Genomic DNA, 27,976 nt, shown 5'->3' on the forward strand with positions numbered 1-27,976 from the left:
TTTTCCTGAGAGTGGAGGAGGTGGTTGGAGTGAGGAGGAATGGGAGTGACAGATGTATGACAGACAGGGAACCCTGCAGACATACTGTCCTCTTACTCTGTGCACCAGGGACTGACTTGCCATTGTGACCAGCAGGGTGTGCAAGGCAACATAATACTGTGGAGTCATTCAAAAAATGAGGCAGGTCCTGCTTACAGTCTCTCAGTCTGCCTGTTTCCGGGGAAAAACACACTAAGACGACAATTAAAAATGAGAAATGTCAAAATGCAGATGTAATGTGGATACTGGCTGCAGATTTCAGATTTGATTGTATTACATGAAGAAAACTACTATGCACGTAAAAAGAACTGGCCTAACTATGATGGCTTGATCAAGGAATAATGTTTTGTTAAGAACATAGTTTCACAGCTTTTTGTGATTGTTTTAAAAATCATGTGTAGAGTCCTGCACAACCAGCGCTGGTTTTAAATGCAGTTCTGTGTACAGATGGCAATCGAAGATGAGGGGATGGGCAGATTAGTGGGGGCAGCATACAGTTGGATAGTGTCTGTTGTGCCACCATTTTATTTCTGGTTTGGGAATATGGTGGTTACTCTTTTTATACTTTTTAAGAATAAGCCTGTGGAGTTGCTAGCTGGGAACATGTAACTGGTAATTGAGTAGCCGACTAGGATGTTTTCCTGTGCTTGTTTTCCACACACCTGTGTGCCTGGTTAAATCTCTTTCCCATGCCAACCAGTCAACAAATAGGTAGTGTAGGATCTTTATGTGTACTGATCAAGTCAGTCTCTGATGGCCCCTACATAGGGTGGGCATTGCCACATCTCCGGAATGCTAGATACTCCGATACTTCCAGGAATTGCATGGGTCCCCCACCCCCATCAGCATGACCTTGCATGCACGGTCACGCTGCATGAAGGATGCCATTTTGAAGAGTGTGCTGCCTCATCCCTGGCAGCATAACCTCACGTGGTCATACTGGAGTGCAGAGCAGCGAGCTCTTCAAAATGGCATTGTCCATTCATGATACTACACAAAACCATGTCCAGTTTTATTTTTGTACTAGACAGAGGACAAAATTATATTTTTTTAAAAAAGGACTATCTGGCTTAAATTGAACAAATAGCCTGCCTAACCCTACACTACAATTTTAGCCATGTTGGGAGGGCCCAGTTAGAGCATAGCTATCTCCAAACCTAGATCCAGCACAGTTCTGTTTGGTAGGGAATGGTCCAGTGGGTGGTCAGCATGACTTGCAGTTACAGTTAATCTCCCATCCATACTGTAAAATGGAACCATGTGGTAACCAGATCCTCTGACATGGCTGAAGTGGCAACACAGTTAGGCCCTCAGATATCTCACTGCAAAGTTGTGTATTGGTTGTGGAAATCACAGCCACTGGACAGATAATGAGCACTGAAGTCTGCAATTAGCTATCTTCACCCATTTAAGATACAAGCTGAATCTGCTGTGCTCGCAGTGGGGAGGAAAATGCAGCTGGACCTTCACTTTTCGTAATCTAAAGAGTTTTGCTGGCATTACTTGCAGGAGCTGCTCACGTGTCTGGTGGAAAGAATTCATTAGCAACTATTGACTCAACTACCATCATCAATCACCCTGCACCCGTTGGCTCCCCAGCAATGCAAGTCAGCCTACATGATATGAGATGCAATGTGTCTGACCTTCGGCTGCAGCTGCGTCAGATGAAGCAGCTACAGGTATGGTCACATCCCTTCATTTGCATGAGCACATGTCCTGTTTTTGAAAGCCTTTTCCTGTGGATTAGAGTGTAAGACATTTTTGCCTTTCAGTGCCTTTTCTTTTTTTTTGCTGCTTGTGTAAATGTTGTTTTAAGTACTACAGCTATAGAGAAAAAGGAAAAGCAAAAGGCAAAAAGACACAGGTACAAACTGTTATAACGTATGCATCTTTCAGAAGAAAAGTATCTCACTTTATAGTATTGATTAGAGCCAGAAAAATAACTTCCTGCCTATTATTATTAGTTATTAATTCAATATTTATAATATAGTAGTGTCAAAAGTCTCCAGGTAGATCAGGACCCCATTGTGCCATACATAAACTTGTATGAAGACACAGTCTCTGCCCTGCTAAAGATCTTATCATCTAGCAGTTTTCACCCTCCTGAATGAACACTTCAGATGTGAGGAAGCCAAATAATAATTTTGGGTCTGTGAATGAGCTGTGTAATTTTTAGGGCCTTTGATTTTCAGAGACCAAAAGAAGTAGGCAACCTCCTCTAGGACAAAAAGAAAAAGAATAATGTAGTCAGAGCTGAAAAGACTCTTTCTGTTATAGTATATCTGTATTTTATCAATGCTTTCATGACCTACACAGTGTCAGCACTTCAGAGGCGATGGGAGATTCTCAAATGTTACTGATGACTGCAGATTACAGTTCAGAAGTCCTAGCAGGCTATATGACACATACACACACATTGTACAGTATGTAAATACATATTGCTCACCCCAAACGCTGTAGAAATATTTGTACAATTCTTCAGTCCTTTGCCTAACTGAAAATTGAAGGACAAATGCAGCATATATATATTAGATAAATACTTCATCACAGGAAATGTAAAATTTATTCTTGTAAATCAGTCTGGATAGAGGAACAACCAGTTAACATTCCGCCATGCAGGACACCCCGCCTTGAAAGTGACCTCAAGCCTTTTGCAATTCTGGTTTATTATTATGGAACAGAGTGATACTAGCACAGATTAGAATACATAGTATGCTTTGCCTTTTGCCCTCTTACCTAGACGGGAAGTGTAGTACTGGTTACTACTAGCTGAGGAGGGGACAGGAGAGTCCGATTAATAATAGTAAAGAAAGTGCGCCTGTTAATGAAGAGGTGGTCATATATCCTTTGCTCCGCTTGCTGGAGAGGAGAAGATGGGATCAGGCAGGTGATCTTGTGGATGCTGCTATATCCATGTGCTTACTCTTTCATTTAGGCTTGAATAAATCCCTGGAATACAAATGCATTTTAATATATTTCTTAGTAGTGTTGCCCACCTATATCCAGATATCAACCTATTTGGTATGCCCACCTGGACGTTGTGTTGCACTTCACAGTCTCTCTCCCAGGAAGTAAATTTGCATTATTCTAGCAACTATGTACCTTCCAGGGCAGCCTCTGAGAAAGGTTTCTAGGAGTCCGCAGCCACTTATGACAAGTTACCCCCTCTATTTATTTCAGTGATGGCGCACCTGCAGTTCTCTTGGTGGTCACTCCAGTAGCGACTGGGCATATTAACAATCCTGGGAGACCCTGTGTTTGAGATGCACTCTATGTTGTTCACACAGAGTATTTTAAAATTACTATAATGGGAGATTCTCTGTCCTAAGTTCACTCAATGCATCAGTTTTTTTCCTTCATGTTCTTTAAACAGGGCTAACAGGTTTAACCCAAAGAGGCACCCTCTGTTTACAAATCACAATTCTGCCTGAAAAGACATCAAAGGAAAAAAGTATTTTTCTCTTTTTCTCCAATTTGTTTAGTTCATACATTTGACAGCACTTTGTGTTTTATCAATTTCACTATTTCTGTTGTACAGTCAGTCAGTTTCTTCTGTTGCTTCTGAGTCTTTCACATAGCAACATAAAAATAAATACTTCTGAAGGATTAGAAAAAATAACATTTATTTGTATTACCAGAGCACCTAGGAGCCCCAGTCATGACCAGGATCCCATTGTGCGAGGCACTGTACAAACAGAGAACAAAAAGACAGTCCCTGCTCCCAAGAGCTTACCATCTCACAAGCACAAAAATTGGCATGTTGACTCAGGGACAGATGCAGTACTTGGTGTACCAATTTTTTAAAAATATTGGTACACCACTATCAACTCAGCATCTCGTCTTCAAGGTACCATTAATTAACATAATGGAATCCTAGAGATCGGAGATGAAAAAGACCCATTAGTTCACACAAGGCTTGTGTAATGGGGTCTACAAACCACATACTGAACATAGGCAGCGTGGTAGAATCATAGAATATCAGGGTTGGAAGGGACCTCAGGAGGTCATCTAGTCCAACCCCCTGCTCAAAGCAGGACCAATCCCCACTTAAATCATCCCAGCCAGGGCTTTGTTAAGCCTGACCTTAAAAACTTCTAAGGAAGGAGATTCTACCACCTCCCTAGGTAACGCATTCCAGTGTTTCACCACCCCCCTAGTGAAAAAGTTTTTCCTAATATCCAACCTAAACCTCCCCCACTGCAACTTGAGACCATTACTCCTTGTCCTGTCATCTTCTACCACTGAGAATAGTCTGGAACCATCCTCTTTGGAACCACCTCTCAGGTAGTTGAAAGCAGCTATCAAATCCCCCCTCATTCTTCTCTTCCGCAGACTAAACAATCCCAGTTCCCTCAGCCTCTCCTCATAAGTCATGTGTTCCAGACCCCTAATCATTTTTATTGCCCTTCGCTGGACTCTTTCCAGTTTCTCCACATCCTTCTTGTAGTGTGGGGCCCAAAACTGGACACAGTACTCCAGATGAGGCCTCACCAATGTCGACTAGAGGGGAACGATCACGTCCCTCGATCTGCTGGCTATGCCCCTACTTATACATCCCAAAATGTCATTGGCCTTCTTGGCAACAAGGGCACACTGTTGACTCATATCCAGCTTCTCGTCCGCTGTCACCCCGAGGTCCTTTTCCACAGAACTGCTGCCTAGCCATTCGGTCCCTAGTCTGTAGCGGTGCATTGGATTCTTCCATCCTAAGTGCAGGACCCTGCACTTATCCTTGTTGAACCTCATCAGATTTCTTTTGGCCCAATCCTCCAATTTGTCTAGGTCACTCTGTATCCTATCCCTACCTGCCACTGTATCTACCACTCCTCCTAGTTTAGTATCATCCACAAATTTGCTGAGAGTGCAATCCACACCATCCTCCAGATCATTTATGAAGATATTGAACAAAACTGGCCCCAGGACCAACCCTTGGGGCACTCCACTTGATACCGGCTGCCAACTAGACATGGAGCCATTGATCACTACCCATTGAGCCCGACAATCTAGCCAACTTTCTGCCCACCTTATAGTGCATTCATCCAGCCCATACTTCTTTAACTTGCTGACAAGAATACTGTGGGAGACCGTGTCAAAAGCTTTGCTAAAGTCAAGAAACAATACATCCACTGCTTTCCCTTCATCCACAGAACCAGTAATCTCATCATAGAAGGCGATTAGATTAGTCAGGCATGACCTTCCCTTGGTGAATCCATGCTGACTGTTCCTGATCACTTTCCTCTCGTGTAAGTGCTTCAGGACAGATTCCTTGAGGACCTGATCCATGATTTTTCTGGGGACTGAGGTGAGGCTGACTGGCCTATAGTTCCCAGGATCCTCCTTCTTCCCTTTTTTAAAGATTGGCACTACATTAGCCTTTTTCCAGTCATCCAGGACTTCCCCCGTTTGCCACGAGTTTTCAAAGATAATGGCCAATGGCTCTGCAATCACATCCGCCAATTCCTTTAGCACGCTCAGATGCAACGCATCCGGCCCCATGGACTTGTGCACGTCCAGCTTTTCTAAATAGTCCCTAACCACCTCTTTCTCCACAGAGGGCTGGCCACCTCCTCCCCGTGCTGTGTTGCAAGCGCAGCAGTCTGGAAGCTGACCTTGTTTGTGAAGACAGAGGCAAAGAAAGCATTGAGTACATTAGCTTTTTCCACATCCTCTGTCACTAGGTTGCCTCCCTCATTCAGTAAGGGGCCCACACTTTCCTTGGCTTTCTTCTTGCTGCCAACATACCTGAAGAAACCCTTCTTGTTACTCTTAACATCTCTTGTTAGCTGCAGCTCCAGGTGTGATTTGGCCCTCCTGATTTCATTCCTACATGCCCGAGCAATATTTTTATTCTCTTCCCTGGTCATCTGTCCAATCTTCCACTTCCTGTAAGCTTCTTTTTTATGTTTAAGATCCGCAAGGATTTCACCATTAAGCCAACCTGGTCTCCTGCCATATTTACTATTCTTTCGACACATCGGGATGGTTTGTCCCTGTAACCTCAATAGGGATTCCTTGAAATACAGCCAGCTCTCCTAGACTCCTTTCCCCCTCATGTTATTCCCCCAGGGGATCCTACCCATCAGTTCCCTGAGGGAGTCGAAGTCTGCTTTCCTGAAGTCCAGGGTCCGTATTCTGCTACTTACCTTTCTTCCCTGTGTCAGGATCCTGAACTCGACCAACTCATGGTCACTGCCTCCCAGATTCCCATCCACTTTTGCTTCCCCTACTAATTCTTCCCGGTTTGTGAGCAGCAGGTCAAGAAAAGCTCCTCCCCAGTTGGCTCCTCCAGCACTTGCACCAGGAAATTGTCCCCTACATTTTCCAAAAACTTCCTGGATTGTCTATGCACCGCTGTAGTGCTCTCCCAGCAGATATCAGGATGATTAAAGTCGCCCATGAGAACCAGGGCGTGCGATCTAGTAGCTTCTGTGAGTTGCTGGAAGAAAGCCTCATCCACCTCATCCCCCTGGTCCGGTGGTCTATAGCAGACTCCCACCACTACATCACTCTTGTTGCTCACACTTCTAAACTTAATCCAGAGACACTCAGGTTTTTCTGCTGTTTCGTACCGGAGCTCTGAGCAGTCATACTGCTCCCTTACATACAGTGCTACTCCCCCACCTTTTCTGCCCTGCCTGTCCTTCCTGAACAGTTTGTAACCATCCATGACAGTACTCCAGTCATGTGAGTTATCCCACCAAGTCTCTGTTATTCCAATCACGTCATAATTCCTTGACATCACTAGGACCTCCAGTTCACCCTGCTTGTTTCCAAGGCTTTGTGCATAGGCACTTGAGATAACCTGCTGATTGCCCCTCATTCTCAGTATGAGGTAGGAGCCCTCCCCTCACAGACGTTTCTAGTGAGGAAAGTATGTCCTATTTACAAGCAAGCAGCTTGATCACAACTCCATGCAGCTGCCAGAGCTGCCAATCATGGAGGCAGGCCTCCACAGCTGCGACTGATAGAGGAAACAAGGCCTGCTGTAAAGGGAGAGCACAGAGAAGGAAAAGGAGCAGAAAGTTGGTAACAGCTCTGCACCAGACCATCTTCAGGAAAACAGCCAGGAGACTGCAAGCCCAAAAAGTGAAGGCCAAGCAGACTTAATTGAAGGTGAGGGTCCAGGTACTGACCTGAGTGAGAGCAGACTAAGGAGGGTGAGTCAGGAGAAGCTGAGACCACCCAAGAGATGGCGACACCTTGTCTATGCTGGAAGAACTATCCAATGCTAACAGTGACTGTGAGTAACTGGTTCAGAACCTGGTTTAGCAGCAAGTATAGCCACAGGCAAACTGAGGTCAGGGCTATGTCAGCCCACTGATTAGGGATTAACTATCATTAACGAAATGGTGATTTTTGTATCAAAGGTTGACTAAAGTTAGATATTTTTCCTACTACTGCCGTATCTTCTTCCACTAAGGGACTGATTTTTCAGAACTGCTCAGCAACTTCAATTCCAATAGATGTCCAAGGGTCTGCAGCCACTCAGTGCCCCTGAAAATCAGGCTCTATTCTGCAAGTAGTTACCACTATTTTAACAATAGTTCAGTGTTAGAGGAACAGCAGGATTTCTATTGTCAATGCGAGGAAATGAACTATAACCACAGCCTGGATCCTATTGTAATTGTTGCCTCAATGACTCGAACAACAAACAACCATATAATTATATAAAGTAGTTCATTCTGCTCTCCTAGAATAGTGGCACTGATGATAATCAGAACATTTATAGAACAGGTCTGAAAAGTACTTTAGACTATGGCAGGCCAGCTTGTTCATTACAATATAAAGCATTGTTGGCTCATTTGTATGTTGTGATCTCTTCCTCCCACCCCCATGCCTGCCTTCAGAGAATTTCTTTCATGTATCCTGTTTAAAAAGAAAAACATTACTAAGCTACAGGGAGTGTGTGTCTGTGTGTGTGTATTTTCCTTCAGTAAATTTGTTACATGCAGGGAAATGAGTCCTTCAAAAAAGTTCAATGACACTAGTGTTGTTATAGTGGTATATGGTACTCACTAGAATAGTATCACAAGTATAAAATTGAATTACAAATTCAAATATGCTTTCAGCTGTGTTATAAAAGTGGCAAAACTGTGTGAAATCTGTGCTTGGCAGCAAACTACAGCAGTTAGATAATTAAATCATATGAAAGTCCCAAGCTGTAGCCAAATCCTATTTGTGGATGTGCCTTTCATTTTTGGAGCTGATGTGCTGAAATATACTTCAACATAGATGTAGCCTGGGGGGGATCCAGGGGCTGTTTCAGTAGAAGGCTGCAGTTATCCCATGTGGGTTCTCCTCCTGCTAATGCCTAGCGCATTGGCAGCCTGGGGTACAAAGAAAGCCTGGGCTAGCAGCAGAAACTCTCCAGCAAGAGCCAAGAGCGGCAGCAGTGCAGGGACTGAGGCCTGGCTGGTCCTCTTGGTCCAGATGCTGGCAGGGAGGACCTATCCCACCTGGACAAAAGGCCTCAGCAGCCTCTCGAACTGTGAGGGATGGAGGAGGAAGAGCAGCATAAGCAGGGGAAGGGCCCATACTTGGGAACAGCCACAGCAACCACCATGTTCCTGGGGATGTCAAACTGTACACCTGTAATTTGATGCGTGGCCTTTATTTTTTTATTATTATTATTTTTACAAACTGGTGGTTTGTTCCAACCCCCATTTTCTATCACAGACCTTCTGCCACCAGACCTGTTCTCTTCACGCTCCATGCTCCTCTCCATCCTTCCCTCCCACTTCCCCTTCTCCTCAGAGTCTGTTGTCGTCTTCCTTCTCTCGGGATCCTTTGAATCTAACTCATCCCCTCCAGCCATTCCCCTCACCCCACCTCTGCCCTCCACGCTAGTTAAAAACGATACAAAACCTGTGTCATATAATCCAAAGAGCTATATTAAAAGAACATGAAGTTTGTGAAATCAAGAGTTAGGAAGTGCCAGAATCCAGGTCCCCCATGCAACCTTAATGTTCTTTTAACATGTGGGTTTTTTTAATGTAATTTCCAAAGTTGTTGGGGTTTTTTTAAAAGCAAACTTGAAATACAGGAATTCTTTCATGTGGACCCATATTGACCCCCAGCCTGGGGCATCAGGAGGATTCAGAACCACACCATAGACCTCTACCGCTTGAGCTAATGGAGTACCTGTTAGAGCCAACCACTAGAGCGGGATGAGACATATACTTTGCCAGTGGGTTTCACAGCTGTTTGCTGACAGCAGAGGAATGTGGAGACTTGGGACATATGCGTTCAGTTCCAGGTTTTGGAGGGGAGAGTGCTGTAGTGGCTATAAGCTATTCTGCTCCCGTGCCCATAGCCTGTCTCTGTCCCACTCCGCTCCTAGCCATAGAGCCCTGCGCGGATTCAAAATTTGTGCCTGCGGATATAAATCAGTATCCATGGAGTTTCAGCGCTCTACCAGGAGCTGCAGCTGCGAAAGCAGCAGCCTGTCGGGCCACCGTTCCCAGGAGCCAGCGCCCTGCACTGGCAGCTCCTCTGGCATTGCTGTACTGCCCCCAGCCCCACCCACTGGGGCGGGCACCAGCCCCACCGGCAGTGCAGTGGGAGGGGTTGGGGCAGTACAGCCACGCCAGAGGAGCTGCCAGCACGGGGTGCTGGCTCCTGGGAGCAGCTCCGCGGATACTGATTAATATCTGCAAATATCTGCATCCATGGATATAAATTTTATATCCACGCAGGGCTCTGCCTATCCAACCCCCATTCCTTGGCTTGTGTCCTTTTCTTCTTTGCACCTATCAACTCCTTCCCCTTCTGCATGTATGTATTCACTCCATCTCCTGGTTCCTACCCTCCCACCCCGGTGCCTATCTATCCCCCTACACTCCAGCTTCTGCTCCTCATTCCTTCTGCTCAGTTCCTTCCTCCCTCCCCGTTTGCTCCAACACCCTGTCCTCTGGCTCCTGCAACCTCCGCGCCTCCCCCCATCCCCATTTATTCCTTTCTTACTCCTCTGCATTCAGCTCAGATGTTTCTTCCTTCTCCTCTTCGCTGCCTGGGCACCAGCCATGGGAACACTGCGAGCACAGAGGAGAGGCTCTCAGTTTCTGTGTGCAGTGCCCTTGCTGTCCCTAGCAGCCAGGATGAGCAATTGCAGAGAAAGTCTTGGGGCAAGTCTACATTACAAAATTAATTTGAGCTAAGTTACTTTGACTTACAGCCACTGTAGTAATTGAATCGGTTTTATAGGTCCACACGACACCCCTTGTGTTGGCGGTGCACATCCTCACTAGGAGCACTTGCACTGATTTAACGGTCAGTGTGGAGCATCGTGGGACGGTTTCTGAAAGGCAGCCACAGTCGGTGGAAGAAACACAGTGTCTACAACGACACTGCATTGACCTAACTTACATCGAACTAAGCACTATGCCTCTTGTGGAGGTGGAGTTAAGTCGATGTAGCGGGCGAGTTACATCGGTGGGAACTACATTTCAGTGTAGACGCTTACAGAGTTAGGTCACCATAAGCTACCTTACTTTGTAATGTAGACCATGCCTCGATCAGCCTCTGCAGCTCTGGGAAGGAGCATGCTCAGAGCAGACTCTAACAAGTTTCTACTGTGCGTGACCTGAGATTTTTCAGTGGTTTATCACTTGGTCAAATTTTAGATAGTTAAAGACACATCGGTGGCACCAGGGTGTCCCCTCTGGCCAAATTTAAAGACCCTGGCCCAAAACATAAAGGTGCTAGAGCATCTCAACAAAACAGCTGTAAGAATTTTTGTTTAAGAAGGTCAAAATAATTTATTTTCTCTAATCTTGTTCTCAAAAATGGCTGCACTATTTTAGCTGGAACTTTCCATTAAATAAATAAATTAATAGATTCAGCCTGAGGCAGACATCCAGCATGGGAAACTATAGCCCCAGTGGCAAAAGACTATCAGAGTTATAAGCAACTGAAAACAGGATCTTATAATGGGAAGTGTTGGGCAGCCTTAACAAACCGTGTCACTACCTGTGTCACCTGTAATGGTAATAAAAAATATGAAACCTAACATAACATGCACCTTCCGTTTCCCTCATTGTTTTGCTTTTATCATTGAGGCAATGTGATCTAGTGGAGAGAACACTGGACTTTGACTCCAGAGACATGGATTCTATTCCTGACTTTGCCACTGGCCTGCTGGGTGACCTTGGGCATGTCAGATCACCTCTGTGCTTCAGTTTCTCCATCTGTAAGATGATAGTTATCTCTTTTGTTAAGTTCTTTGAGACCTATGGTAAAAAGTGCTATAAAAGAGGTATTATATATAGGCTATATATAGTTATGTATTTATTTATGTTCCCCTTCCTTGACCTCTGCGCCGACCTCAGGGTTCAGCTATGTATGTGTATATGAGCTATGAATACAGAGACAAGCGCCCAAGTCCGATGCCTTGCACCACAGCATATTTGTGTGTCTCAAATCGCCATGCTGGCCTACACCAATGTAAATCAAAACACTGATCCTACACTGAGCGATTACATATACAAAATGCCTTTTAAATGATTTGGTATGGAATTTAGCAGCTGCAAACTTTTAGAATTCCATACAATTTAAAAAAAAAAAAAAAAAAACACTTCCCTGCTTTTCTGTTTAACCTTGCAGCTGTTGCATTCGGCTCTGTTTTTCCTCCAATAGTTCTGAAATAGTGCTTAGTGCCTATCACAGCCTAAACACACTGGACACCCAGAGCCTTATCACGAAAGAGCTGACTTTCCTCTCAGTGTGCATCCCACTCATGTTAATGGGGAAGTAGGAGTGCACAGCAGAGGACAGATTAGATCATACAAATCTGGAAAGCCAGAAGCGATGTATTGATTTGTCTATTTAGTTTCTTCACGGACTGGAAAGATGAACAGTGACATAATAGGCCTTTTCTATCTCTGATTTCTATTTTCCTCTTACAATCTTCCTAAATCAGCCTCTGAGGTGGTTTTGTTGTCTTGAAAATCCACTTGCATCTTTACCAACTTTGCAAGACTGGGTGACTATTCCCAGGCCTTTCAGGCAGCAGCATTTCTTTTCAAGTCATATTGTTAACGCTCTTATGAAAACTTCTATGTTTTTTGTTCAGTAAGGTGGAAATCCAGATAAGGTTTGGGAAAACAGTGGCAAGTGCGTAAGTCGCTCGGCTCCTAAGACACTTAGGCACTTTTGAAAACATTACCCTGTATCTAGAACATTACTACGATCACAGAATCATTCTCATGCCCACACAGATCCTAAATGTGCTAACTGGACAGAGCCTCACTTACTGCTTTGTATGTTATGACCTCAGTAAAACTGAAAGTAGGAGACCCTAGCCATGGAAAGTTGGTAATATCAGGCCTTCCAGGGGGCAGTTACAGCAGGAATTCTATTTGTAATAGTGTTGAGAAATGTTTACTGCCGAGACAGAAGATAATGCCCCAGTGTTGAACCTAAAAATAGATACTTCGTCTCCTCTCTCCAGCACTCCATGCCCAATGAAGAGTGGTTGAAATTTCATAAACATACTTGTGAAAGAGCATATAAAAAGTGTTCACCTCACTGGGAATATAGGAGGAACTTGCTCAGTGCCTATATACGAGTCACCCACGGCCTTGTAATTTGCAACATCTTCTAACAGAAGATTTTTACTTGTAGTGTGGAAAATTACATCTTAAAGAGCAGCTCTACTCTAAAAGATGCTCTCTCTTTAAAGGAATAAGTGATAGGTTTGCAAGTACAGTAAAAAGATGGGTTTTTTAACTGCCAGCCCTGCAAGCTCATCCTGCGCAGTACAGCCAAGGTGGGTTCTTTCCTTTTCCACGAATGAAGATTCTCCAGGCCAAAGTAGGTATTTAATAATATCTGTGCACCCTGATTACCTTCTGATTATGATCTCAGTGACACCTGTGGATTCCCAGTGCCTTCAAACCATTTTGTACAAGTGTAACTGATTGGCCCTGTAGATAAAATTCAGTGCACAATTGATGCACGAGTAGAAGTATGCTCCAGTTCACTCTCTCCTAACTGCTTTGGCTCTGCAAGGTTAATGGGAATAAAAGGTATTACAACTTACATTGCCCACTAAAGTGAGAAGGTCTGTGGCTGAGTATGCATAGATAGCAGATCTCTGGAGAAAGGAGGTCTCCTTTTTAAAAAGTCACTTTTTGGAGAAAAAACACATTTTAAAAGTCTTTGTTGTTGATGTATATTGCAAATTAGTTGTACGTCTTTCATTCCATCACATTGGGTGGTTTATCCACTGCTTGTAACACTGAAAAGTGACCCTCAAAGAATGGCAATATGTTTCAGCTTTCGTGATATTTTCAAATGATGGTCCAGCAAGTTCAGTGAAGGACTACTAAGAGGCATATACAGAAGGGAATCATGCCCTTTAGTGTGACAGCTCCTGGAGGAGCGGCTGCACTCTTATTACACGGCACAAGGCAGGAAGCTCAGCATTGATATTTTACACAACACCTTCTAATGTCACATTGAATTGTGGAGAAAGGTTTCAGTCCCTGCAGAAGTATGTGGTGAAATTGGTGGCAGACATAGTACATTATAATGAAGTCTACACATTCTGTCAGCTTGCTGCTGTACGTCAGCCACACGCTTTAGAAGTTAATGGAATTTGTGCTCTTTCCCCCTTCTCCTTGAAATAACGTTTATGGATAAAGTGAAGGGGTGGGGGGAGTATGTTCATTCAGCTGTAGGGCTGTTTATCCAAACCTATTTCTGAGTGCTGCAATGTGTTCAGTTGCCAGGGATGTTAGTCAGGCAGGAAAATTGAAGTTGATTTCTTTTGTGCAACAGCTGCAGAACCAGGAGATGCTGAGGGCAATGATGAAGAAAGCTGAGCTGGAAATCAATGGCAAAGTGATTGAAACAATGAAGAGGCTGGAGGATCCTGTGCAGCGACAGCGCATCCTGGTGGAGCAAGAAAGGCAGAAATACCTTCACGAAGAGGAAAAGATTGTGAAGAAGTTATGGTGGGTGGGAAAACCTCTCCTAGTGCTTTGAGCTGGTGTGTTGTTCATGCTTGGCTTTTCCCTTGATAGAATATTGACTTCACTGTGGGACTGCTCATGTGGGTAAGTGCTACTTAGCCTGCACACTGTTTTCTCCTTTACATAATTCCATGCCCTCTCATAGGCTGAAAGAGAGCAGGGAGCGTCCGACTATGGTTGTCGAATTATATCTAAGTACCGCTGGGCAAAGAACAGAGTTTTTGGTTTGCTGGCACTACTGAACAAGCCGGGGGGGGGAGGAGAGTAGGGGGCAGGGGGCGGTTCATTTGGGACAAACCAAAACCCTATTTATTTATTTATTTATTTTTGAAATTTTCAAAAAATCAGAAGTCAGAAAAAAAATGTTTGGGGTTGAATTAAATATTTCATTTAGATTTCAAGCATTTTAAACCATTTGGTTGTTTTTTTCAATAAGATTTCAAGGAAATTTTGAAACTATTCATTTTGAACCAAAAATCAGAATATTTCATTTTTAAAATGTCAAAGCAAACCATTTCAATTTTTGTTGCCTTTTTTTAACTGAAATAATTTGGTAATATCAACATAAATTTCACAAAAAACGTTGGTGTCACCAAATCTTCATTTTAAAAAAAAAAAAAAAATTAAACCGGCGTACATTGTATAAATCAGTGGTCTCTAATTGGGTGATGGTTCTTAGTTAAGTGATGATGGTTAGATTCTGTCTTCAGAACTCCCCATCCATATACCCACAACAAACATGACCCCTCAATTTCAGATACTGTCTATGGCCTCCATATACCCAGATATCAAATAAGGTGTAATTGTAAAAGAAAAGAATAGGAGGGACTAAATTTTCTTTGAGAGAAAGAGGTGCAGTGGGAGATAATATTCTTAGCATTAAGTACTGTATAGAGACAGTGTTCCATAGTGTATGCTAGGTATCTCATGGAATGGGCACTGATGATGTGGGAGACTCGAAAAGGAAAAATAAAGGTTAATTAAAATAAATTATGTTAGTTACGTTAGTTCAGGGAAATCCTATGGCCTGTGTTATACAGGAGGTCAGACTAGATGATCTTAATGACCCCTTCTAGCCTTGGAATCTATAAGTGTTCCTCTAGCCATTTTGTGCTGGGATCTTCCATGCACACCCCTATATTTGTAAGAGTATTTGCAAGATGCCATAAGTGAAGACTGTGTAGAAAAGGCTTCTTTCTCAATTCTTTGGCTTACTGAGATTGACGATGGCCAGTGATTTAGTGCAGCCCTGATTTTGAAAATGTGATGTAATTAGGTCTCGCTCAAACTAAAATCAGTAAATGGTCTAAAGAAAAGGAGTACTTGTGGCACCTTAGAGACTAACCAATTTATTAGAGCATAAGCTTTCGTGAGCTACAGCTCACTTCATCAGATGCATATCGTGGAAACTGCAGCAGACTTTATATATACACAGAGAATATGAACCAATACCTCCTCCCACCCCACTGTCCTGCTGGTAATAGCTTATCTAAAGTGATCATCAGGTGGGCCATTTCCAGCACAAATCCAGGTTTTCTCACCCTCCACCCCCCCACACAAATTCACTCTCCTGCTGGTGATAGCCCATCCAAAGTGACAACTCTTTACACAATGTGCATGACAATCAAGTTGGGCTATTTCCTGCACAAATCCAGGTTTTCTCACATCCCCCCCACCCCCATACACACACAAACTCACTCTCCTGCTGGTAATAGCCTAATAACATCAGCCACACTATCAGAGGCTCGTTCACCTGCACATCCACCAATGTGATATATGCCATCATGTGCCAGCAATGCCCCTCTGCCATGTACATTGGTCAAACTGGACAGTCTCTACGTAAAAGAATAAATGGACACAAATCAGATGTCAAGAATTATAACATTCATAAACCAGTCGGAGAACACTTCAATCTCTCTGGTCACGCAATCACAGACATGAAGGTCGCTATCTTAAAACAAAAAAACTTCAAATCCAGACTCCAGCGAGAAACTGCTGAATTGGAATTCATTTGCAAATTGGATACTATTAATTTAGGCTTAAATAGAGACTTGGAGTGGCTAAGTCATTATGCAAGGTAGCCTGTTTCCTCTTGTTTTTTCCTACCCCCCCCCCCCGGATGTTCTGGTTTAACTTGGATTTAAACTTGAAGAGTGGTCAGTTTGGATGAGCTATTACCAGCAGGAGAGTGAGTTTGTGTGTGTATGGGGGTGGGGGGGATGTGAGAAAACCTGGATTTGTGCAGGAAATAGCCCAACTTGATTGTCATGCACATTGTGTAAAGAGTTGTCACTTTGGATGGGCTATCACCAGCAGGAGAGTGAATTTGTGTGGGGGGGTGGAGGGTGAGAAAACCTGGATTTGTGCTGGAAATGGCCCACCTGATGATCACTTTAGATAAGCTATTACCAGCAGGACAGTGGGGTGGGAGGAGGTATTGGTTCATATTCTCTGTGTATATATAAAGTCTGCTGCAGTTTCCACGGTATGCATCTGATGAAGTGAGCTGTAGCTCACGAAAGCTCATGCTCAAATAAATTGGTTAGTCTCTAAGGTGTCACAAGTACTCCTTTTCTTTTTGCGAATACAGACTAACACGGCTGTTACTCTGAAACCTGTCATTATAAATGGTCTAAATAATTCTAACACCAAGATATTGTAAACTACTATTTAATTAATTAGTTTTTATTGCTAATCCAAATTTATATCTGACCACATCTGAAAAATTGCTCCTTTATGTACAGAGAAACTTTATAATCAGCTTCTCACTGCAAACATTAATCATGGTACTCTACCATACTAGCAGTTCTGATATTTATAAACAAAGAGGGAAAGCAATCTTCTATGTTAATATATGTGTTGTTAAATGACTCAGATTTACTACAAAAGTATCACACCTGTGATTATAAAGAATAATATTAATCTAGGAATTTGTGTTTTCTCTGCAAGATGGTGAATTTACAGTGTTATATACTGATGGATATTGCTATAAACTAACTCAGAATCCTAATTGAGCTACAGACAGTGCTGTCCCCCACCACTGTCCTGTTCATCAGTTTATTCGCACACTTTGTATTAGCTAAGACTGTGTACACTCTAGGGCTGGAGTTCTCTTTGCGTCAGGGGCAGCAGGTTTGTATAATTTTTGTTGGTGCCCAGAATGGATTCAAGCCCCCCTACCCCCCCACCACACACCTGCCTAAGGCTCTGGGAGGGAGTTTGGGTGCTGGGTGTGGGCTCTGGGCTGGGACGGGGTCGGGGTGCAGGACGAGGTGGGGGGTGCAGGATCTGGGAGGGAGTTTGGGTGCAGGATGGGGTTTGGGGTGCGGGCTCTGGGCTGGAGAAGGGGGTTGGGGTGTGGGAAAGGGTGAGGGGCGTGGTGCTTACCTCAGGTGGCTCACGAAAGCGACCTGCACACCCCTCTGGCAGCAGCTTCTAGGCGGGAGGTCTCCACGCACTGCTGCCTGCAGGCACCGCCCCTGCAGCTCCCATTGGCTGCAGTTCCCGGCCAATGGGAGCTGTGGAGTCGGCACTTGGGATGGGGGCAGTGCGGGGAGACACCCCCCACCCCTGGGGCCATAGGGTCGTTCTGGCTGCTTCTGGGAGTGGCAGGGAGCAAGGCTGGGCAGGAAGCCACCTTAGCCCTGCTGCAGTGCTGGTGGTGGCGGCAGCATCCAGGGGTCCCTGGGCCCTTTTAAATTGTGCGGGGGTGGCAGAAGGGGCTGGAAGACGCTCCGGGGGAGGCGCATGGGGGAGGCAAACATTGGCAGAGCTGGGCCCTGGGCCCTGAATATTCCTCGAGCACGGGCACCACGGGCCCATATAACTCGCCGCCTGTGCTTCCAGTGTATCTACACGGCAATTAGACACCCATGGCTGCCCATGCCAACTTACTCAGGCTCCCCAGGGCTCAGGCTAAGGGGTTGTTTAATTGCAGTGTAAACATTCAGGCTCGGGACCCTCCCACGTCACAGGGTTCTAGAGCCTGGGCTCCAGACTGAGCCTGAATATCTACACCGCTGTTAAGTAGCCCCTTAGACTGAGCCCCGTGAGCCCAAGACAGCTGGCACAGGCTGGCCGCAGTTTCTAAATTGCAGTGTAGAGATACCTTTTGGTGTTCTTTGTTCATAACAGATGCACATCCGACGAGGTGGGTATTCATCCATGAAAGCTTACGCTTCAATACGTCTGTTAGTCTATAAGGTGCCACAGGACTCTTTGCCGCTTTTACAGATCCAGACTAACACGGCTACCCCTCTGATACTCAGAGAATAGAGATATCCAGTGAAGTCCAAGGAGCACTCTTAGACAGTCTGCCTTGAAGGCATGCAGAAAGCGCACTCCATGTAAATCAAGTCATTTTGCATGCCTAATGATTGTACTTTCAGGCAGAAGTTTTTAGTAAATTCTATTGGATCTAAGCCAAAGATGTGATACAATACCTTTTTTGGATGTCAGTTACCAAATACCAGCCTCAAAGTTTGCTACATACCAAAGGCAAATTGGGATAATATGATATGTCAGTCACACTTTAAGTGAAAGTTACATTTATAAGTAGGTTATGAAAAGCTAATATAAGATTAATAGAGGTGATAAGCATACTACAGACATGAGTCGTATGTTTTATAGATGGTTAGAGGCACATGAATAGAAGGTGTTGTAGTTGGTTATAAACCATACTTATAAGCAACCTATTTATAAATTGTGATAGCCACAATGCACAGATGTATCCAGTAAAAATGTATTAGTTACCAATGCTTTACATGGTAAAACTACAATGCATGGTATGCGGTACATATTGTACAAAGTTCTCTCTCAGAGTTAGAACACGAAGTATAGATGAAAACTGACAGCACTTCTAATAACAGTAAAATAGAATACTCATTCCCCTTCTGGAACATTTCAAACAGACATAAAAATAAAACGCTCAGATTATTTTTTTAAAGTAAGATTTCAGAATCAGAATTAAATACTAGTTTTTATGATTTTACAATAATTTTAAAGAACGCTAACAATTCTGCATTTCTAGGAGCATCCTGCATCTGTAATTGGAGAAGGTGTCATCAGCATTGCTGAATAGCCTCTTGGAATCTCTACCTTCAGTAAGCAGGTTTTCTAGGGAAAAAAAATCATATTTGCATAATCAGGACATCTGGTTTCCATCAGCCTGCAAGGTGGCAATCCTTAGCATTACGAGTGCTGACGAAATGTCCTCTTCTCCACATTCTCATTAACTGTAGATTGAGAATCAGTATTTTCTCCCAGCGTTCCACACACTTGCCAAATTTGGTCATAGGTGCTGGAACTAGGGGTGCTGCTGCATCCCCCTGGCTTGAAGTGATTTCCATCATATACAGGGTTTGTGTGGCTTGTTTGGTTCAATGAATATCAGCACCCCCACTATAAAAATTGTTCCCGCATCCCCACATTTGGTATGAATATATTATTTCAACCCAGATATAACAATATATTTAAAATATATTCTAAATTTCCCTGTTATGTTCAAATGTTTATTATAGTGCGTAATTGTCTCCTAATGCAGTTAGAAAAAACTTTTATATGTTACTGTCTGGGAACCCACGTTTTCTTATCAAAGTCTGGAAAGAACTCTCTCTTTATGAACAAAAGTGGGACAGACACCATCCCCTGCTATTTAGATGTCTGTCTCCTATCCCTACCTATGTGACAGTGTCCCTTACATGCCAAAAGATGATTATCCTGCTCCATGCCTCCTACTGTCTCCCCATTCAGGCCAGGAGCCAATTCAAAGTTCTGGTCCTAATTTTGAGGTCTCCAGCAGCATAGCGCCCAGATTCCAGAGAAGCTGCTTTTCTGTTCCTGACTCACAGAGACAGCTGGGTGTATCAGGGCCATTGAAGCCATTGTTCTCCAAGATGAAGTTCACAGGTGCTTGTTGTGGTCCTTGGTTGTGGAGCAATGGTCCAATTGTCCTTGGTTGTGGAACAACCTCCTCCCAGAGGGTATGGTCTCACAGCAACATTTTCTGGGCTTGACGATGGAAAGCTGAGGGTTTTTTGCAAAATCCTTCCTGTGTTGGCTCTGTTCTTCAGATGATATCCTGATGTTTGTGTCATCTTTATTGTGAAGGCAAATGTAGGAGAAGTAGATATGTGCAGAGGTGAAAGTAAGCCGGTGTGCAGTTATCGGGACCAGCTTTTCCAGATGGCAATTTAAAGCCCTGGGGTAGCGGCGACAGGGCTCTGGCAGGGATTTAAAGGGCCGGGGCGGTAGTGGCGGCTGGAGCCCCGGGGCCTTTTAAATTCCTGATGGAGCCCGGCTGCTGCTATCCCAGGGCTCAGGCAGCAGGGCTCAGGCGTGGATTTAAAGGGCTTGGGGCTCTGGCAGACGCTACCAGAGTGGAGCCCCAGGCCCTTTAAAGCTCTGCCAGAGCCCCAGGATAGCGGTGGCAGCTGGAAGCCCCCAGGACTCCTCAGTGATTTAAAGGGCCCGGGGCTCCATGGTGGTAGCAGCAGCTGAAGCCCTGGGCCCTTTAAATCACCCCCGGGGCTCCCAGCCACCTCTGCAGCTGGTATCTCGGGGGTGATTTAAAGGGCCTGGGGCTCCCAGCCACCACTACTGCAGCTGGAACCCCGGGCTCTTTAAATCAAGATTTAAAGGGCCTGGGGATGTAAGGCCCTACCTCTTCCGGTGGAGGCCACGCCTCTTCCAGTTCAGGCCACACCCCCTGCTCAGGACTCCAGCGTACAAGTAAGTCCTTTAACTTACTTTCACCCCGGGATATGTGTGATAGTGATTTTAAATGTGACTGCCTCGTTCCCTGTAAAAGCAGAAGAATATCGTTCAGTTGGTGCCACCTAGTGTCCCCTTTTGTGATTTCTCCTCTCTGTGTTAATAAGCAAGATGTTTTCTCTCATCTGCATTTGTATTGGGAGACCTTCCAGGCTGGTGGTCCTAAAGTGAGATCACTCAGCTTAGGTGTGCCTTATTCACATCTGCTCCATTCTGGTGTGTAGGCAGATTGCAATAACACAAATCCTTCTCGCCAGATCTTTGTAAACAGCGTTTTTGTACATTTCAGACGATGCCTGCTCACAAGGAGCAAGTAAACCCTTTTTAGGGATAATGAGTTCTAGTTAGCTCTCCGCATCTAAAATGTGACTAAAGCACAGTGCTGCCCCTAATGTAGAATCCAAAGAGCATGCAACTGGTGGGAGAAACAAGAGGGGTGAGGTAATATCTTGTATTGGCTGACTTCAGTTGGTGAAAGAGACAAGCTTTCGAGCTACACAGGGCTCTCTTCTTCAGGTCGCTACAGCAGCAATGCAAACAACTGGTGGGAGGCATTCATCAGTGTTAGCTATATAACAACGGTTGGGTGCTGACCGGATGGAAGTTAAGAGGAGCACTGCTAAGTTCACACACTCGCCATATTCACTCGTGATAGTCTGCCCCAAGGATTAGTCCTTAGTGTAGAGACATTGTGGAGCAAAGACATGCATTGAAAGGGCAGAGTGCAGGACACAGGTATTGGAGTCCCAAAAAGCTGCTATTCGTTGTTTGCCTTTCCATAATTAATTAGTTGTGTTGCTTATGCCTTTTTCAATCTGTTGGCAATTTCCTTACCCTTTTCTTGACAACTGAACAGTGTAATATGACTCTCTTATATCTATCTAGGTTTTTATATCATGCCCATCACTGTGATATCTGAGTGCCTGGCTGTCGCATACAATCACTGATTGTTGTTGTTATTACCTAGCTCTTAAATAGCACTTGTCATCCATAGATCTCAAAGTGATTTACAAAATAGGTAAGTATCATTAGCCTCATTTTACAAATGGAGAAACTGAGGCGTGAATAGATGAATGCTGAATTCAACACATCTGTGTCCACTCCTGTTTCTGAATTGTCCAAGAGCAGCTTATGATTTTCTCAGATACATTTGGTATTTGCAGTTTTCTGACAAATAGTTTGTACAAATAGCCTTGGTCTGTGGCTTGTTAGTGAGCTGTTTGTTGCATGTATTTGATAGTCAAGCTCTGGTGTCAGTTTTAAGTGGACATGTAAGTCACATGCTGTTGTTTCTGCTCGCTGAATGGATGCGTGAAACTCTTAGGCCTGGGCTACACTAGGGGGGGTTCGAACTAAGATATACAACTTCAGCTATGCTATTCACGTAGCTGAAGTCGAAGTAACTTAGTTCGACTTACCTGGCCGTCCTCCCGGCAGCGAGTTGACCACAGCAGCTCCCCCATCGACTCCGCTTACACCTCCTGCCGAGGTGGAGTACAGGCGTAGATTCAGGGATCGATTTATCGTGTCTAGATGAGACACGATAAATCGATCCCTGATAGATCGATCACTACCTGCCAATCCGGCGGGTAGCGAAGACGTACCCTTAGACTCAGGAGTCAGGTGTGATTACTTACATTTATCAGTTCATTGTATTCAGGATATTCTCTAGTATTAACATAACATTTGCAGTTTCTGAGAATATTCCTGCTAGTAAACCCATTAGCTAAAATATTCACTGAAAGTGGTCACAAAGTGGGTATGAATGAAGGCAGGTTTTTATTAGAACAAACATTCATGACGTGTTGTGTGTTTGTTCTGAGGAAGTCACACAGTGCTACGGCTTATGTTTGTCATTTTTGCCCCCTGGTGTCAGGGCAGTTTATTCACATGGTGGCCTGTTCCTTGCAAAACCTCCCGTAACATGTGCTGCCTCGGTGTATTTTATTATCTTCAGCATATTCCAGAACCCCAGTGTGCTGAGAGGAAGACGCCCTGCTGGGAAGCTGGAGTTCTAGCTCTCTCACACAACCTTCTTTTAAGCACTCATTGTTATTTTCAGTATCAAGCTAGTAAAGGGTCAGTAGCAGTTTTTAAGGTGCTGTGATATTTTTGGTCCAGATTTGTCCGTTCGATTCCAACTATTTTCATAAAACAAAACTCTAATATGGAAGTTCAGTTCAAGTTCTGTTTCTGCTTGTTTTTTTAAACAGTGAGCTAGAAGCTTTTGTTGAAGATCTGAAGAAGGACTCTACTGCCACCAACAAGATAGTGACATTGAAAGATGTTGAAGATGGGGCTTTTCTTCTGCGGCAAGTAGGAGAAGCTGTCGCCACCCTCAAAGGTGTAGTTTCCCTTTTATTTTTGGTTTGGTTGTTCAAACACTTGGGAGTGATGTAGGTTTGCATCTTGATCTGAGACTTGATCTTTGCCTTCTTCAAAAAACCAATTAAAGGTCTTGGGGATTTAAGTGTGTGATCTCTGTGTGCATCTCTCACGCGTATATCCAACTCTTTTTTTTTAAAAAAAATAGCATTTGTCGCTTTCTCTTGAACTTGGTGGTTCTTGTTTTCGCAGGCGAGTTTCCAACATTGCAGAATAAAATGCGGGCAATCCTCCGCATTGAAGTGGAAGCCGTGAGGTTTCTGAAGGAGGAGCCCCATAAACTAGACAGCTTGCTGAAACGAGTCCGCAGCATGACCGATATCCTTACCACGTTGAGGAGGTGAATTGTTTTTCAGAACTCTGAACAGTTCCATTAAGGAGTGCTGCAATGCCTTTTCCATTCAGAGCCAAAAGGTTTTCAGAGCCATGACTTGTTTATAGGGTTGTATGTGTAGCCCCTCCCCTGAGGCATAGCTTTTGTCTCCCTTGTGCTTGATATCACCAATACCTGGAACAGCTTTTCCCCACTCTTTGCATGCATTCAGTCCTGGGTTCTTTTCTGGCCCCTGGTGGCTCCTCAGTGTGCCAATACACAGGGTGCTGTCCCTTGAGAAGGAAGAGAAAGCAGTGTAAAAGCCCTGTACGTAGGGGATAATAAGATAAATAAAAACATACCCCATCAAAGAAATAACAGACCAAAAATAACAGCATAACAAAGGGGGGGCCTTACTGGGAACAGGAAAATAGGGAAGGAAAGAGTTATGGTTAACTAATACATTTATGAATAAGCCAGTTCTCCATTTCCTAACACTCAGCAACCTCTGCCACCCTCCTAGGCACCTCATTGATGCAGATGGTAGGGCTGACGTTGAATGTCCTGAGACTGAGTGTTGCCATGCTGTGGCATTTGTCAGCTTAGACTGAAGTCCCCTGGGTGGGCAGAGTCCTCTCCTGACTCCAGTTGGACTTGCTGTACCCTGGTCTGGAATCCTCCTGGGGTCTTGGCTGGCTCTCGTAGCCAGTGCCAGGTTGTGTATCTCTCACTCTGCTGGATGCTGGTCACTTCAGTGCTGGAACTGCCTGCTCCATGCAGTTAAAGTCTTATAACAGTGCAAAATCTCCCTTAGTGAGGAGTGAGAGTTTAGCATAAAGTCCCTGAGCTGTGCTGACTCTCTCAGCTTCCAAACTAAAACTGAGACTAAACTCGGTTCATTGGTGCAGAGTCAGGCCACCCCCTCACTGGGGGCTATATAGCTCTGGCTTGTTGTTGATCCAGTGAACTTCTTGTCCAGACCGCACCAACAAGGCTTTCTAATTCCTTCTGTCCCAACCCCTAACTTCAAGCACGCTGGGAAATGAGGTTAGAGGATCTTGCTAGCCATTATTGTTGTAGGTTTCAGAGTAACAGCCGTGTTAGTCTGTATTTGCAAAAAGAAAAGGAGTACTTGTGGCACCTTAGAGACTAACCAATTTATTTGAGCATAAGCTTTCGTGAGCTACAGCTCACTTCATCGGATGCATACTGTGGAAACTGCAGAAGACATTATATACACAGAAACCATGAAACAATACCTCCTACCACCCCACTCTCCTGCTGGTAATAGCTTATCTAAAGTGATCACTCGCCTTACAATGTGTATGATGATCAAGTTGGGCCATTTCCAGCACAAATCCAGGTTTTCTCACCCTCCCCCCTCCCCCCCACAAACTCACTCTCCTGCTGGTAATAGCCCATCCAAAGTGACCACTCTCTTTACAATGTGAATGATAATCAAGGTGGGCCATTTCCAGCACAAATCCAGGTTTTCTCACCCCCCCCCCCGACACACACACACAAACTCACTCTCCTGCTAGTAATAGTTCATCCAAATTGACCACTCTCCTTACAATGTGTATGCTAATCAAGGTGGGCCATTTCCAGCATAAATCCAAGTTTAACCAGAACGTCGGGGGGGGGGTAGGAAAAAACAAGGGGAAATAGGCTACCTTGCATAATGACTTAGCCACTCCCAGTCTCTATTTAAACCTAAATTAATAGTATTCAATTTGCAAATGAATTCCAATTCAGCAGTTTCTCGCTGGAGTCTGGATTTGAAGTTTTTTTGTTGTAAGATAGCGACCTTCATGTCTGTAATTGCGTGATCAGAGAGATTGAAGCGTTCTCCGACTGGTTTATGAATGTTATAATTCTTGATATCTGATTTGTGTCCATTTATTCTTTTACGTAGAGACTGTCCAGGTTGACCAATGTACATGGCAGAGGGGCATTGCTGGCACATGATGGCATATATCACATTGGTGGATGTGCAGGTGAACGAGCCTCTGATAGTGTGGCTGATGTTATTAGGCCCTGTGATGGTGTCCCCTGAATAGATATGTGGGCACAGTTGGCAACGGGCTTTGTTGCAAGGCTAGGTTCCTGGGTTAGTGGTTCTGTTGTGTGGTATGTGGTTGTTGGTGAGTATTTGCTTCAGGTTGGGGGGCTGTCTGTAAGCAAGGACTGGCCTGTCTCCCAAGATTTGTGAGAGTGTTGGGTCATCCTTCAGGATAGGTTGTAGATCCTTAATAATGCATTGGAGGGGTTTTAGTTGGGGGCTGAAGGTGACAGCTAGTGGCGTTCTGTTATTTTCTTTGTTAGGCCTGTCCTGTAGTAGGTGACTTCTGGGAACTCTTCTGGCTCTATCAATCTGTTTCTTCACTTCCGCAGGTGGGTATTGTAGTTGTAAGAATGCTTGATAGAGATCTTGTAGGTGTTTGTCTCTGTCTGAGGGGTTGGAGCAAATGCGGTTGTATCGCAGAGCTTGGCTGTAGACGATGGATCGTGTGGTGTGGTCATGGTTAAAGCTGGAGGCATGTTGGTAGGAATAGCGGTCAGTAGGTTTCTGGTATAGGGTGGTGTTTATGTGACCATTGTTTATTAGCACTGTAGTGTCCAGGAAGTGGATCTCTGGACCAGGCTGAGGTTGATGGTGGGATGGAAATTGTTGAAATCATGGTGGAATTCCTCAAGGGCTTCTTTTCCATGGGTCCAGATGATGAAGATGTCATCAATATAGCGCAAGTAGAGTAGGGGCGTTAGGGGACGAGAGCTGAGGAAGCGTTGTTCTAAATCAGCCGTAAAAATGTTGGCATACTGTGGGGTCATGCGGGTACCCATAGCAGTGCTGCTGATCTGAAGGTATACGTTGTCCCCAAATGTAAAATAGTTATGGGTAAGGACAAAGTCACAAAGTTCAGCCACCAGGTTAGCTGTGACATTATCAGGGATAGTGTTCTTGACGGCTTGTAGTCCATCTTTGTGTGTAATGTTGGTGTAGAGGGCTTCTACATCCATAGTGGCCAGGATGGTGTCATCAGGAAGATCACCGATGGATTGTAGTTTCCTCAGGAAGTCAGTGGTGTCTCGAAGGTAGCTGGGAGTGCTGGTAGCGTAGGGCCTGAGGAGGGAGTCTACATAGCCAGACAATCCTGCTGTCAGGGTGCCAGTGCCTGAGATGATGGGGCATCCAGGATTTCCAGGTTTATGGATCTTGGGTAGTAGATAGAATATCCCAGGTCGGGGCTCCAGGGGTGTGTCTGTGCGGATTTGATCTTGTGCTTTTTCAGGAAGTTTCTTGAGCAAATGCTGTAGTTGCTTTTGGTAGCTCTCAGTGGGATCAGAGGGTAATGGCTTGTAGAAAGTGGTGTTGGAGAGCTGCCGAGCAGCCTCTTGTTCATATTCCGACCTATTCATGATGACAACAGCACCTCCTTTGTCAGCCTTTTTGATTATGATGTCAGAGTTGTTTCTGAGGCTGTGGATGGCATTGTGTTCTGCACGGCTGAGGTTATGGGGCAAGTGATGCTGCTTTTCCACAATTTCAGCCCATGCACGTCGGCGGAAGCACTCTATGTAGAAGTCCAGTCTGCTGTTTCGACCTTCAGGAGGAGTCCACCTAGAATCCTTCTTTTTGTAATGTTGGTAGGGAGGCCTCTGTGGATTAGTATGTTGTTCAGAGGTATTTTGGAAATACTCCTTGAGTCAGACACGTCGAAAATAGGATTCTAGGTCACCACAGAACTGTATCATGTTCGTGGGGGTGGAGGGGCAGAAGGAGAGGCCCTGAGATAGGACAGCTGCTTCTGCTGCATTGAGAGTATAGTTGGATAGGTTAACAATATTGCTGGGTGGGTTGAGGGAACCATTGCTGTGGCCCCTTGTAGCATGTAGTAGTTTAGAAAGTTTAGTTGTAGTCCTTCTGTAAGGGCTCCTAGAGGTTCAGTCTGGAGTGCCAGGAGCTGGGGGTTACATGTGGGTTCCTCTTAGAACTTCCTAACTGCATACTGAAAATCATGATTCCAATTGTTCCATGTAGAGTCTCTGTCTAAAGCAGCTACAATAGTCTATTAGACCCTAACTGGGGATGGGTTGAATCCAAACCCCTTGACCAAGACACCCCTCAATGTTGGGGACATTTGGCTCAGGAGCCATACAATGTGTGTTTGTGCCCATCTCTAACCCAATCTGCTGTAGAAAAATTTTCAACAGTCAGTGTTAGATCAGGCACACTTTGAGTGCATAGCATGAATCTCCCAAAACATAACACTAAGAAATAACATTTCTTGGAATGCCAGGAAATGCCATAACTCCTTGAACACCAAAGCATCACTAACATGAAGAGATATTCCTGTATTGGCAGAGGGATGCACTAGCTCATCTAACTTGTCTTTTCTATTCTAATTTCTCTGATTCTATTAATTTATTCCGCCATGCTTACATCAGAAAATACCTATTGCGATGGGTTCAGTCACAGAGACCCCCTTGGGAC

General features: G+C 44.5%; 1 protein-coding gene across 20 annotated transcripts in view; it reads left to right on the forward strand.

Annotated features, from left to right (window-relative positions):
- KIAA1217 (KIAA1217 ortholog) overlaps window positions 1-27,976 on the forward strand; it is a 547,348-nt gene that overhangs the window by 493,220 nt on the left and 26,152 nt on the right. For all 20 annotated transcript variants that reach the window (XR_012157585.1, XR_012157583.1, XR_012157584.1 and 17 more), the window contains 4 exons: window positions 1,549-1,718; window positions 13,819-13,994; window positions 22,997-23,127; window positions 23,361-23,508. Coding sequence is in view for 17 of the 20 variants with exons in the window: in XM_073334251.1 (XP_073190352.1) it covers window positions 1,549-1,718; window positions 13,819-13,994; window positions 22,997-23,127; window positions 23,361-23,508 (625 nt within the window). In the remaining 3 variants the exon portion in view is untranslated. The remainder of the gene's footprint in view (window positions 1-1,548; window positions 1,719-13,818; window positions 13,995-22,996; window positions 23,128-23,360; window positions 23,509-27,976) is intronic.

The sequence above is a fragment of the Lepidochelys kempii genome, chromosome 2 (assembly GCF_965140265.1).
Source record: "Lepidochelys kempii isolate rLepKem1 chromosome 2, rLepKem1.hap2, whole genome shotgun sequence".
In the NCBI taxonomy this organism is placed as follows: domain Eukaryota; kingdom Metazoa; phylum Chordata; order Testudines; family Cheloniidae; genus Lepidochelys; species Lepidochelys kempii.